This window comes from Lissotriton helveticus, chromosome 5_1, assembly GCF_964261635.1.
Source record: "Lissotriton helveticus chromosome 5_1, aLisHel1.1, whole genome shotgun sequence".
Lineage (NCBI taxonomy): Eukaryota > Metazoa > Chordata > Amphibia > Caudata > Salamandridae > Lissotriton > Lissotriton helveticus.
In genome coordinates, this window is record NC_136065.1 from 735,440,199 (window position 1) to 735,454,206 (window position 14,008).

At 41.7% G+C, this 14,008-nt stretch overlaps 1 protein-coding gene across 1 annotated transcript in view; it reads left to right on the forward strand.

Moving 5' to 3' along the window:
- The window catches only part of PKD2L1 (polycystin 2 like 1, transient receptor potential cation channel), a 2,231,834-nt gene that overhangs the window by 436,461 nt on the left and 1,781,365 nt on the right, over positions 1-14,008 (forward strand). Inside the window, exon 3 of the mRNA XM_078641081.1 lies at positions 7,413-7,540. Coding sequence (XP_078497207.1) covers positions 7,413-7,540 — 128 coding nt within the window. The remainder of the gene's footprint in view (positions 1-7,412; positions 7,541-14,008) is intronic.

A 14,008-nucleotide genomic window follows, 5' to 3' on the forward strand; every position in this document is an offset into this window, starting at 1 on the left:
TTTATTCCAGCTCCGGGAGGGGGTTTGGTCATCTTCCGGGTGGCGGTGCGGGGGCTGGAGATGCTGAACTGGAAAATTGAGTGATGTGAGTTCTATGACATGGCTATATTTGACCCGTTTGCTGGCGCTGTAAATTGGGTCCAGCATGTCCTACGAAGTGTGTATAGTCGTGGATGATCTGGGTTAATTCGAGGCTGCTCATACTATTGAGGAGGTGTGCTGTGTGTTTGTCGTTTGGGTCATCGATGTAGCAATTTAGATTGCAGAGGAAGATGTAGTCCTTGGAGTATAAAGCTAGGGGCACAATGAAATCTGCAATGGTGTTGCAGAAGCTGGAGCACAGACCTGTGAGTCAGTATGAGACATTGCCTCTGATGGTTGTTTTGTCGTCCATTTGTAGCTTGAAGTTGAGATGTTACATGGAAGCGGTGGTGTTGTCAGTGGTGGTGGTACACTGTATGGGCTCTTTGTCGATGATGGCTGTTCCTCCTCCTGGCTTGTTGGTGGGGTCCTGGGGACTGATTTTATACCTGACAGGAATCACTGTGGCAATGTCTGGGGCAGACGTGGAGTTGAGCCAGGTATCAGTGATGAAGACGATGTCAGGTACGAGGGTGGCGATGTGGTCACATAATTCAGTGGCATGCTTGCATAGTGAGGGTGTGTTGAAAAGGGTACATCCGAGTTGTTTTTTTTGTTCAGATGGTGTCTGTGGTGTGTTTGTGTTGGGGCTTGTTTATGGGCTGGTGTGTGTACAGTGGCAGGTGAAGTGGTAGTGGGTGCAAGTGAAAGCTCCTACTGTGGAGCATGGGTCAGCACGGTGGCAGTATGTGTTGCAGTGTATGGGGTCGAGGGTGTATAGCTCCGCAATGGCGCATCTTCGAGGGGCTGGGAGGGCCAGGGTTCTTGGCACTTGGCATGGTCTACGCACGGATGCATGCAGATGGGTTTGCCTTCGGCGTGCCCACTGCGTGCATCCACTGCATAGTCATGCTGAAGCCTGCCTTAAGTAGGTCCTGGGTGGGCGGGGCTTCTGTTGGCAGGAAGAACAGTGAGTGGGAAAACCCAGTCAGGAAATCCCCAGTGGGAAAACCCGGGCAGCTGAGGTGTCACTGAGTCAGTCTGGAAGATGCAAGAACTGGAGGCCACAGGCAAGTGGCAAGCTAGGTGTCTAGGTTCCTACCCACTTGAATTGATACAGTTCATCCCTGTGCACTGAGATCAACTATACCAACCACATCTCACAATCACACAAAGATAAAGTCCCTATCTCAATAATGCTGTCGACGATGTCTCACAATCAGCACCATAACACAGCAGGCAACTACACCCAGTGTCTTTTACACTGACAACTTCACTTTCAGTCTCTCTGTCCTGGGATTTGAGGCAATTACAGACCCGATAACCTCTTCAACGTATCTGCAATAAGTGTCACATTCACACATGAACTTAAATCATCTCCGCAGAACACCACACAGCCATTACAAGATACTGTAATCTAAGCATAAGCAGTTGCAAAGTGCAACCCTATTATTGCTCACACTCCTCCGCTGTACAATTTGTTTTTGAATCCCTGGAACTCCATCCATGTTTTGACCGAACTATGGGCTTTTGGGGTTTGGACTGGGCTTGGGCAATTTCTAAATAGAACACCCTAACTCCCTCACATCAGTGGAAAAACATCCAGCGTGCTACCAAGTTAGATCCAGCATTTTCTGGGCCCACTTTCTTACAAATGGTCCTCCAATAGACCTTTTATTTTCCCTTCTGAAAGGTGATGGGAGTTAACATTCAATAAATCAATTTCAAATAACAGTGTAACCCATTTGGCTACACAATAAAGAACAGGAATAAGTAAGTATGGTAAAGAATGTTAATTAAAAATTAACAATCGGGATAAGGTACACGATTCTTAGCACCATGCTATAAAAATGCAGAACAACAATGGAGAAGCCCAACCTCCGGAGAAATTGAGATAGACCAATATTAGGCAAACAATAAGTTAATTCTCAGCAATATAAAAGATTAACAAAAAAAGTTGATACTCAGAGAAGAGTCTCAGATTTCCGCGTCTATACATGGGTGAATCTAAATCACCTAAGTAAAGTCCAAGCAAAGAGGATGGTCCTGCAATCTAAAGGACCTCAAAAATCAGGATATTCATAAAGGAAAATGGAACAAGGGAAGAAAATTAGTAGGAAGGCATAAGCATTTCAGGAGCTTGGTCAAGAGTCTTCTTAGGTCAAGGAAGTAAGTGTTATCATAAGCCATACTCATTCAAGAATCAAAGGAATCATAGAGGTCCAAACCTCTCAAAAGCCAGGGAAAGGTGCTCTAAGGGTATGGAATGGTTCTGAAGAGATTCTGAAGGGATCTGATCTCCAATGGTGTGAACACTAAGTTATATATAACACAAGAGTATTCTTTAGCAACACCCCTTTGTATCAGGGTTCTATTGTCTTTCTTCACTTCTCACGATGTAGAATGCAACATTCATAAAGTATCTCACACTGGACTTGGGAATGACATCATCTTCTCACTCACAGGTTTGATTGTAACATTGCTGAATAGGACTTTCAGTTAACACTCTCGCTCTCCATGATCTTTCATCTAGGTCTTCTTCTCAGGCTCTCTCACTCTCTCTTTCTCTCTATCAGTAGTACAGTAATGTATTTATCCTCAAATTAACAATACGTGTGAATGCCTGCAAGGAATGTCATGTTAGCAGAACATAGAAAACAATATTATATATAGCACGTTAATCAGGCCTACCAAAGACAACTTAAAGTATTAACTCAATGGTGCACATCTAATATGCAAGTGCACACTTAAACACAAATGGATATGAATGGTCAGTATATTGAATTCACATTATATAGGGTATAAAGTAAAATCTTAAATGTATGTGTGTCTGTATGTCTAAGAACTACATTTTAATGCAATACATGTGAAACATTAGTGTACGCCTTACATAAACCTAATACGTTTCTAATGTAAATAAGATTTTATAATGTGAGGATTGTTCCGTTTCTACTAAAACAACTAAATGGAAAATGTAAATTAATGCATTTAAGGCAAACATCATGTACGTCGAATTCATTTCTATAGTGGGTACATGTCTCCTAAGGATGGTTTATTCATCAAGACTTCAAAGAATATATCAATTGGTATGGTTAAGGCACACAATATGAGCACGTTGATCAATCCCACAATGACTGCACATTAAAAATAACGCCAAGTGCAACACTTATTTAAATATCTTTGGACCACATAAGAAACATGTGCTAAAGGTACATTCACGTAACGTATCAGTTTCGAAATTGTGATGTAATTGTTACATGTAAAGGAAGGGCAACATTTTGCAGCACCAATACTCTGCCTTTTCTGTTAGCCTTCTGTGTTCAGGGCACCTGGTTTGAACAGCTTCCTATCTGGCCTTGCGGTCTAGCTCAGCATCAAAGCACTAGTCACTTTCTGCTTTTCTGCACCCTTCACACATAAGTGCTTCTTAGAACCCTGTCTACGTGCTGCTAATATTAGATGTTACCATGCTGCTCTTCTTTGTACGCAACCAGCAACACCTGAAGTATGTTTTTTCACATTGAAATTTTATTTTGAGTTGCTTTAAGCATTAGGAAACAATACAGCTCATGACAGTATTCCTATGAAATTTGAAGATCTAATATTTCAGTGGATTGTTTCTCAGGCTGTTAGCACTTGTTACCTGCTACAATGAAATTATGCAGACTTGTTGACCTGTATTGTAGCAGTCTATAAGCTTTAAGTACATTGTTTTACATCTGGCATGATTTTTATGGTATTTTGAGAACTTTTATGGTGTGGTCACCGAATAAAGAATTTTGATTGAGTATGAATGAAAGAAAGTATGAAGGAGGGAAGAAAGAAAGGGAGGAAGTAGAGAGAAAATGAAAGAGAAGGAAGGAAGGAGAGGGAAAAAATAAAAGGAAAGAAGGAAAGAAAAAGAAGTAAAGAGAAAAAGAAATAGAAAAAGGAAAAGGAAAGGAAGGGAAGAAAAAGAGACAGAAAGAAGGAAGGAAAAAGGATAGAAAAAGAAAAAGGTGAACAAAGAAAAGAAAAAATAGAACAAAGAAAATAGAACAAAGAAAAGAAAGAAAGATGTACAGAAATAAAAAAAATAAAGAGTATAATTTAATACAAAACAGTTTCTAATAGACATAATATGGGTTGTATGTCATTACAACGCGGACTTTTACCCCGCATGCCATTACAACGCGGGGATTACAATGAAAGTCGTTACAACGACTTTCGCTGGAGGGCGCTGGATAGTGGAATAGTTTAATTTTCTATTCCAACTCCAGCCCACGTTGACAGTAGGGAAGGTGTTGGATAGAAAATTAAACTATTCCCTATAAAAACAGCGCCCTCCAGCGAAAGTCGTTGTAACGACTTTCGTTGTAATCCCCGTGTTGTAATGGCAGTGCGGGGTAATCCCCGCGTTGTAATGGCTGTTCTCCCATAATATGATCTGGAATGCTGTGAAAAAGCAGAAATCTGAAAAGCAAAACACTCTAACTGGAATTTAGAACAGCATGGGGCAGGAGATGGGATACGATAAAGATGAACTGTGTATCAGAAACGGCATGCTATCACATCAGGCTCTAAACACAAAGGCAACACTAAAGTGATTATAAAATAAAACCAAAAACACTGGTACTGAAGGTAACTAGCTTATGTGTAGATGGTTTCTCTGTGAGAGAGCAAGATGCAATCACTCAAAGAGACATTACCCAGTGGCTTGAGTAGGCTGACCCACTGCCTCATGCTATATATTGTAGTGGACAGAAGAAAATGTAAATGGCTAAACAGACCAATGGATAATAATAAATAATAAGGGAGATTTATATAGCGCCTGGTTACGCAGAAGCGTGTCCCCGCGCTGGAACTGAAAGCTCAGAGACAGACGTAGGGGAAAGACCCGGTTATCCTAGAAATAGATGTGTTTTAAGTTTCTTTCGGAAGCTTGGTTCTGAGGGATCCAAGCGAAGGTTAAGAGGTAAGGCGTTCCAACTCTTCGCCACCAAGTAGCGAAAGGACCTCCCTCCCATGCGGGTCCTGCTTACCCTGGGGACCTTTAGTAGGCCTCCGTATGAGGAGCGCATAGCGCGAGATGGTACATGCCTAGTGACAAGGTTCTGGAGTGGTGCTGGCGCCTTCCTAGCAAGGATGCGATGGCAGGTGCAGAGGGCTTTGAATTCAATTCTGCTTCTTACTGGCAGCCAGTGGAGGGTCTGAAGGGCAGCTTTGGAGTTCGATCTTTTAGGGAGGTTTAGAATAAGGCGTGCTGCCGCGTTCTGTAAAACCTGAAGGCGGTTTATTGCCTTACAGGTTGCTCCCAGATACAATAGGTTACCGTAGTCCAACCGCGATGTGACGAGTGCATGCACCAGCGTTCTACGGGCGGACGTAGGAAGGAGAACAAGGACCTTCCGTAGGCTTTTTAAGACGCTGAAGCATACACCCGCCACTCGGTCTATCTGGGGTCCAAAGGATATGTCAGAATCGAGCCAGACACCTAGGTTTTTGACTTCTTGACGGGGCGTTGGGACCTCTCCTAGACATGGGGGCCACCACGCCGATGACCAAACAGATGGGTTCCTCCCCACCACGAGCACCTCGGTCTTGTTGCCGTTTAATTTAAGGCGAAGATGAAGATGAAGAGAGGTTGGTGAAAGCCCCTATATGTAAGTATTTTATATATATTTTAGTAAAATTAAAAGGTCTGCGCTAACATCAGTCCTAAAAAGGGATTGCTTTGTGAACACATTAAAAGTCGTGAAATAGTCTCACAAATTCTAAATGAGGCTGAGGAATACACGCAAATAGTCAATATAAAGTAGGTGAGACTAAAATACTCCAGTGGGCTGACTCAAGATGCTATTTACAATGCGTTCAGGCAAAGGCTTATGGTTACTGATTCATAGACACCAAGGGCTGAAAAAAGCTGGATCAAAGCCCCTAGTGCATGTGTATAGGAAAGTATGTTCATAATAAATGGCGCAGGTGCCAGTACATGAGAGACATAAAAAAAGAGACCAATTGGCTTTGCCAACACTTTACAGTTTTGTTCGGCCTTGAATGTTTGAAGGGATCTACTTCCTCCCTCCATATGGATGTATGACGTTACAACGCATGCTTTTACCACGCATGCTGTTACAACGCAAGTATTACAACGCAAACCTTTACAACGCATAGCGCTTATGGGTGCTGGATAGTGAATAGTTTAATTTACTATTCCAACTCCAGTCCCCGTGGACACTAGGGAAGGTGTTGGATAGTAAATTAAAACTATTCCCTATCCTAGAGCGCCCCCCAGTGCAATGCGTTGTAATGGTTTTCGTTGTAAAACCTGCGTTGTAACAGCACTGCGTGGTAAAAGTTGCGTTGTAAAGGATGTCTCCCCTCCATATAGCCTACCACTAAGGTGCACAGTTTAAAAATGTCTCACAAGCATCTTGCATTTGTCATAATACTAGAGCATTAGCAGTAAGAATATGTACACATTCGTTACTACTCTTATTAGGAATTGATCTTCCGAAAAACAGATTTTATGATAGAATGCGAGTGAGGGAGATAGATGAGGGCACTTGGAGAGTTTAAGCATTCACTGGAACAATCACTTATTGCTTTACTATTGTCCAACTTCAGACGGCCAGTTCTGAGCTCCATTTGTTTGTGCAGGCATTCATTATTCTGTGGCTTTTCAGAGACCAAGTCAAGATCTTGCCTTTAGACTTCGGCCTGTTTGGTCCAGTACTGGTCATTCTCCACACTCCTGTGTTCCAGGAGTAGCCTTGAGTTTCTGGGGAGATAACTGCTGCCCTACTTCTTTACTGCTTTGATACCCATCAGCACACCTGGTCTCAAAAGTGCCATACCAACCTGCTAACCTCATACAGCGCTGTGCTGAGGTTCAACTGATTTATTCCACTGTCGAGTCCACCATCTTACAGGTCTCTGATAGTAACCAGTGAATTGACTGTGGCTCACCACTTCTTTACAATGTAAGCGTCACTGTTTCTTACCACTGAAGAAACCCCCTAGCCCGGCTCTGCCACCTCAGACTAGAAAACCAGCAGTGACCAAGTGTAGCTCAAGGACACGATTTCCTGCTTCCAGTACCATCCCTTGCCCTGTTTTAGGTGTTGTCTCATACGGATTTATGGTTATACCGAATTCTTATCATTAACAATAGAATTATTTTTGCAAAGTGAGTTTCTGACATTCGCCATGTTGATGTTAATTTAAAAAAAATACGAAACGTATGAATGTCAATGCCTTTTAGTATAACCATTGTTTGAAAACAAGACTAAATACTGTCATAGATCCTTCTAATGTTTTCACATTTCAACGTCATTTCTCTTTTGTTCCAGTAACATATGGAATGACAAGTTCTAATACCTATTACTACACAAAAGTGATGTCAAACCTCTTCTTGGGAACATCCGCAGACAATGGTGTAACATTTCAATCTATTGGCAGCATGGCAGATTTTTGGACAGTAAGTTCGAAATAAATTAATGGTATTAGAACGAGTGCAGAAATGAAGTAACTATTCTTTTGTCTTGCTATGTATTTCATATTTATTTGCATCATTTGTTATATTAGTGTTATTCTTTTATTAAATTTTTTCTAGTTGCCATCTTCCTTTTCTAAATGCTTGACGGATTTTCCAAAGTAGTATCGAGAATTACATAAGTTTATTCAACAAAATGTCTCTAACAATTTTACCACAAAAATCGTTACTGGACATTTCTTCATAGTTCTGTGAAACAATCTTTTAACTCACTGTATGCCTCCCTAGGTGCAGTCTTAACTACTGCAGCCTCAAACACTGCTACAGAGAAAACTCTAATATATGTAAATAGTGTGCGTCCTGCTTTCCCTGATCGCATCCACCATTAAAAGTGTCTTGCTTCTCGATACAGAAATATGGCTGTTATACCACGCCAAACTCAAAACAACATTGGCTGCAAATTGTGGTTGTTTCCTAGATAAAAACGATTTCTACAAACATGTTTTCATAGAAAATGATTGCTGATGGAGCAAGGGTGCTTGCAGTTGAGCAAAATATCTGTCCAAAATGCAATTTTATCTTTTTCCCCGTAACCATTTTTTTGCCGTACATCTACCGGATCATTTCAACAAATATGTTCATCTCTTTAGGATGAATTGTTCAAGGTACCGAATGCTTTTTTTTTTCAAAAACACTAATATTTGTGTTAGGATGCACTTGAAAGTGGATGTCTTCCTCCTGCCACCACTGTAGTGAAGGCTGCATTTGGACTCCGAGACAAGTAGTGAGTAATGACTTTTTCTTCACATTTAAATTCCACTTGTTTTAATTTTTGGCATCCTGGCCGTTCCAAATAGAAAAGGTATATTTTATGACTGAGAGTCTACTTGGAAGGGTAGAGTGGAAAAAAAGAAATGACATGGATCTCTGAGGTTCAGATGACAGACAGGTTATACCAGCTTTACAGTCCAACAAGGTAATTTAGCCCCTGGCAGGTGGCACATCGCCGAGTCAGTTTGTCAGCAGCCCTGGCCTCTGCTCTCATGGTGAACAACAGCAGGCCATATAAAAAAATCCCCACCTGCTTGGTGTGGCAAAAGCATGCAGGGCAGAGCTGAATGCCGAGTGGTTCATATGCTTTTTTTGCTTGCTCATCAATGAGACAACAAAGTGACCCTCAATAGCCATAGAATATTATAGTTTCTTTAGTTTAAGGAACATTCGGACCTTTTTAAGCATATCACTGATAGTATATTTAAGATTATTTCAGCAGTTCAAATACAGGGGCGCGGCTTAGAGTACTAAGAAGATTGCTGCGTGAGCCTGCAGCTCCGACCCAGGGAGACAGATAATAAAACCAAATAACTCCATCCTCATATCGAGCCCATGAGCTAAAGTAATAAAAATGAGCTCTGAACATCGCAGGATTAATACAATATCATTAGGGTCATCTTATTCTACATCTGAGACAACACTGGACCCGTGCAGGCCTCTCATTCCAATTCGCGATTGGAATGTTTAGCACTGCGGCGGAATTCGCGCCGCAGTGAAGAGGTTAAGGACTTGCTAAATTGAATGTAGGCAGGAATTGCAAAAATATTTGTGATTCCCTAATATTCCTTAATTGCGAATCGCAAATTGAGATTCGCAATCAAGGAATACCATCCCATTCATTCCTATGGGCCAAGAAGGCCATAGGAATTAATAGGATTTGCACTCGCAGTTTGTGAGTAACCAAGAGGCACTCGCAAATTTCGGGTGTAATTTCAAGGGTGCAAGGGTTCCAAAAGGACACCCTGTTGCACCCCGGAAATGTGCATGTGTGCACATGTGATGCACATATGCACATACATGCCCTCAGGGCATGAATGTGTGCCACATGGCACTTTTAAAAAAGCAAAAAAGTGTTTTTTTAAAGAAATCAATAGTTACCCCCAACTTGAAGTTGGTGGTAATTAGCGATTCATTAACGCTAAAGTGCACTTTCTTTTGTGCTACTCACATTGCATTTAAGGAATCGCAATGTGCGATTCCTTAAATGCAATCGCAAAATAAAGAATCGCAATTTTTGCGATTCCTTATTTTGCAAGTGGGTTTAATCTTACCTACGTTGCTCAGAGCCAAATTCCGATCGCAGAGGATGAAATTCTGCGTATTTCAGCGTTTGTGGTCGCTATTTGGCCTCCTACATCTGGCCCAAAGAGATTAAAGAAGGCAGCAATAGTGTTATGTGCAAATTACTGCTCCCTCTAAATTCTTTTTTAAGAAAGTCTGTAGAACTCAGTGCCTTAATTTTGCATTACATTACACATTAAAAGTATACATTTAAAAATGGTCACTCACTTCTCAATATGAACAGCAATTGTGTTAAACTTCTGGATTTTCGATTTCAGGTTTGCCAGCTTTTGGCTGGACGTCGCTTTGTGCTAGCAAGATTGCATCAGTACTCTGACACACCTGCTCACATTTGGTTTTCTTCCAGTTCAAGACTGTAAGCAAGGTCAATGGCACATCCTATACCTCCATACCCTCGTTTTAAGGGGTGAAGCAAGTCCCTGTAAACAGGGCCAACAGAGGGAAATTACAAATTGCTCATTAAATCATTTCTTTTTTGTATTTCAAGTTTGGCTGCTTTTGGCTAGACACATTAAAGACCTTATCAGGAGCCAGTTGGTTTTCTTCCACTTCAAAACAGTAAGCAAGGTCAATAGGCACATCCTATGCCTCCATACGCTCGTTTAAAGGAGTGAGGCAAGTCCCTGTAAACAGGGCCGGCACAGGGAAACTACGAGTTGCTCATTAAATCACTCTTATTTGTAATTCAAGTTTGGCAGCTTTTTGCTGAATACATTAAAGCCCTTATCAGGAGCCAGTTGGGTTTCTTCCAGTTCAAGACAATAAGCAAGGTCAGTAGGAACATCCTATGCCTCCATACGCTATTTTCAAGGGGTGAGTCAAGTCCCTGTAAACATGGCCGGCACAGGGAAACAGCGAATTGCTTATTAAATAACTTCTTCTTTTTTGTATTTCAAGTTTGGCAGCTTTTAGTTGGACACATTAAAGCCCTTAGCAGGAGCCAGTTGGGGTTCTTCCAGCTCAAGACAGTAGGCAAGGTCAATAAGCACATCCTATGCCTCCATATGCTGGTTTCAAGGGGTGAGGCAAGTCCCTGTAAACATGACCGGCCCAGGGAAACTATGAATTGCTCATTAAATCACTCCTTTTTTGTACTTCAATTTTGGCAGCTTTTGGCTGGACACATTAAAGCCCTTAAAAGGAGCCATTTGGGTTTCTTCCAGTTCAAGACAGTAAGTAAGGTCAATAGGCACATCCTATGCCTCCATACGCTCTTTTAAAGGGGTGAGGCAAGTCCCTGTAAACATGGCCAGCACAGGGTTACTACGTATTGCTCATTAAATCCCTTCTTCTTTTTTGTATTTCAAGTTTAGCAGCCTTTGGCTGGACACATTAAAAGCCTCAGCAGGAGCCATTTTGGTTTCTTTCAGTTCAAGAGAGTAAGCAAGGTCAATAGGTACATCCTATGCCTCCATACGCTTGTTTCAAGGTCTGAGGCAAGAACCTGTAAACATGGCCGCCACAGGAAACCTGCGAATTGCTCATTAAATCACTTCTTTTTTTTGTATTTCAAGTTTAGCAGCTTTTGGCTGGGCACTTTAAAGCCCTCAGCAGGAGCCATTTTGGTTTCTTCCAGTTCAAGACAGTAAGCAAGGTCAATAAGCACATCCTATGCCTCCATACGCTGGTTTCAAGGGGTGAGGCAAGTCCCTGTAAACATGACCGGCCCAGGGAAACTATGAATTGCTCATTAAATCGCTCCTTTTTTGTACTTCAAGTTTGTCAGCTTTTGGCTGGACACATTAAAGCCCTTAACAGGAGTCAGTTGGGTTTCTTCCAGTTCAAGGCAGTAAGCAAGGTCAATAGGCACATCATATGTCTCCATACACTCTTTTAAAGGGGTGAGGCAAGTCCCTGTAAACATGGCCGGCACAGGGTTACTACGTATTGCTCATTACCAGTTTCATGCGCCGTTGATTTTGCGGAAGTGCGGCACTTCTGCAAAACGGGCGGGGCCGCGTCGGCCATTGTCCGACAGCAGCATGGTAGGGGTTAAATCCCTTCTTCGTTTTTGTATTTCAAGTTTAGCAGCTTTTGGCTGGACACATTAAAGCCCTTAGCAGGAGCCAGTTGAGTTTCTTCCAGTTCAAGACCGTAAGCAAGGTAAATAGTCACATCCTATGCTCCATAGGCTCGTTTCAAGGGTTGAGAGGCAAGTCCCTGTAAACATCAAACCACTTCTTTTTTGTATTTCAAGTGTGGCAGCTTTTGGCTGGATGTTGCTATCATCTAGCAAGTGCGCATCAGTCCTCTGACAACATGTACCTGTAAAGTAGACAGCTGGTAAAGTGAAACTCCGAATGGTTCAGTCAATCACTCACACACAAAGTTTGCTGCAGGTTGCTTCAAATCATTATATTGGGCATCCAGTTCTATGGGGCAGTACTTGCATGCTGCCTTGGTATTATCTAATTTTATTGCGTAATACATACTTTGAATTAAGAAACCACTACCACTGCTTTTTATATATTGAACTCACTTGCTCATGTTGCCCTCTTTAAACTGCAATTGTTAGGCTGCTGGGATAAGCTGCTCAATGATGAACTTTGTCTTGATGAGAGGGCAGGGGACTACCTGATATTGCAAGAGACAAACGATCATCTCCATCTGTACTGGCATAACTGTGGTAATCCTAGAGCTAATACATGACAAAGGCACTTTCTTCATCAAAGTAAGGGGAAAATATGTGTGGCTGACTTGATAAATTGCATGAAGCATTCCTGATGCATAGCAGTGTGAATTTAGAATTTTAAGACCTCATGTTGCTCTAATAAACATACACATGTGTGTTTGGCACTCATAAGTCTCAATCAAGAAGGTCATACCCTTTCACCTGTAGACACGAAGCACCTCCAGTGTGCATATTAAGGCATGTACCTGTAAGTAGACAAGGCTGATAACATGAATCTTAATGACTCATTGAGGCAGTGAATGGTTTGCGACTCACAAGTTGCAAGATAGCGAAGTACTGCATTTGCTAAATTTTTTGTACAGGCCTGCTTTAATTCCATGAAGCCATGGCAGTTGCCTACTAGCGGGTCTTGCTTTCGACTCTAGTAGTTTAGGTACATGCACATTTTGTAACCACCACATCTGCTGAGCCATCAATCAATAAAGACTATGCAGATTTCCAAAATTCTTGTAGCAGCCTTTATTCTAAATGTAGGTTTCATTCTCTAAGGGCCAGATGCACGACCCTTTCATTTAGCGCCTCGCAATTTGTGACGCATTGCGAGTTGCAAATTGCAAGGCGCTAAATGACATGTATAACAGTGTGTTTACACTGTTTTGCGATTCCAAATTGGTTTGCAAATTGGTAGGTTCATTCTTATGAACGAGTCCCTCAAAATGTGCGAGCCCATGGTGAGTGCCAGCCCTCCCAGGGATGGTGGCATGCTGGACTCAGCAGACCACCATGTCTGGGACTGCTTTTTTAATTTTTTTTAATAAAACAGTTTTTTTTTTAAATGCAGCCCGTTTTCCTTAAAGAAAAACGGGATGCATTTAAAAAAATAAAAATGAAACGTTTTTGTTTCATTTTTTAAGGGCAAGCATTGGTCCCTGGGACCACTGCCTGCCCTTAAAAAATTATTTTGCATGCATTTGCAAAGGGGAAGGGGTCCCCTTTACAAGAGCATTACCACCTACTTGAAGTAGGTGGTAATTGCAGGTGTTTTGCAACCACAATTACGGTTGCAAAACATTAGTACATTGTTTTGAGACTCGCAATTTGGAAGGGAACGCCCCTTCAAAATAGAAAGTAGCAAAACATATTTAGCGAGGCACAAAAAAATTGTGACGCACTAAATGGGCTATGTACATGGCTCAATATGTTTATGCATGCTCAAACGGGTTCGAAACCCGTTTGTGCATGCAAAAATGGGTCGTACATCTGGCCCACAATCTCTTACTGCCATAACTGTGCTATTCTACAGTTTATACATGGCAATGGCACAGGATACATTACAGTAATCTTATGAAAACAATGGTTGCCTGCAGCATCAGTGTAGGTATACACTTTCATTCAGAAGTATACTAGGTTTGACGTCTCCCAGCAAATGAGCATGAAGACTTTCAACTTCAACCTTAGGAATTTTATTAGCATGCCCAGTGATTTTGGAAGACAAAATGGATATTTCACAGGCCAGTACTTTCATAAACAACATTTTCACAATGTCACCCTTAAAGACAGAGGTGTGGTTACTTTCTTCCAGTTTCTTAATGAAAGTTAGTATATGATCCATACCCTGATGTGAAATCTAAATCATTTGCATTTGCAAATCTAGGCTGAGCAATTGCTCTTGATTACAGGTGAAA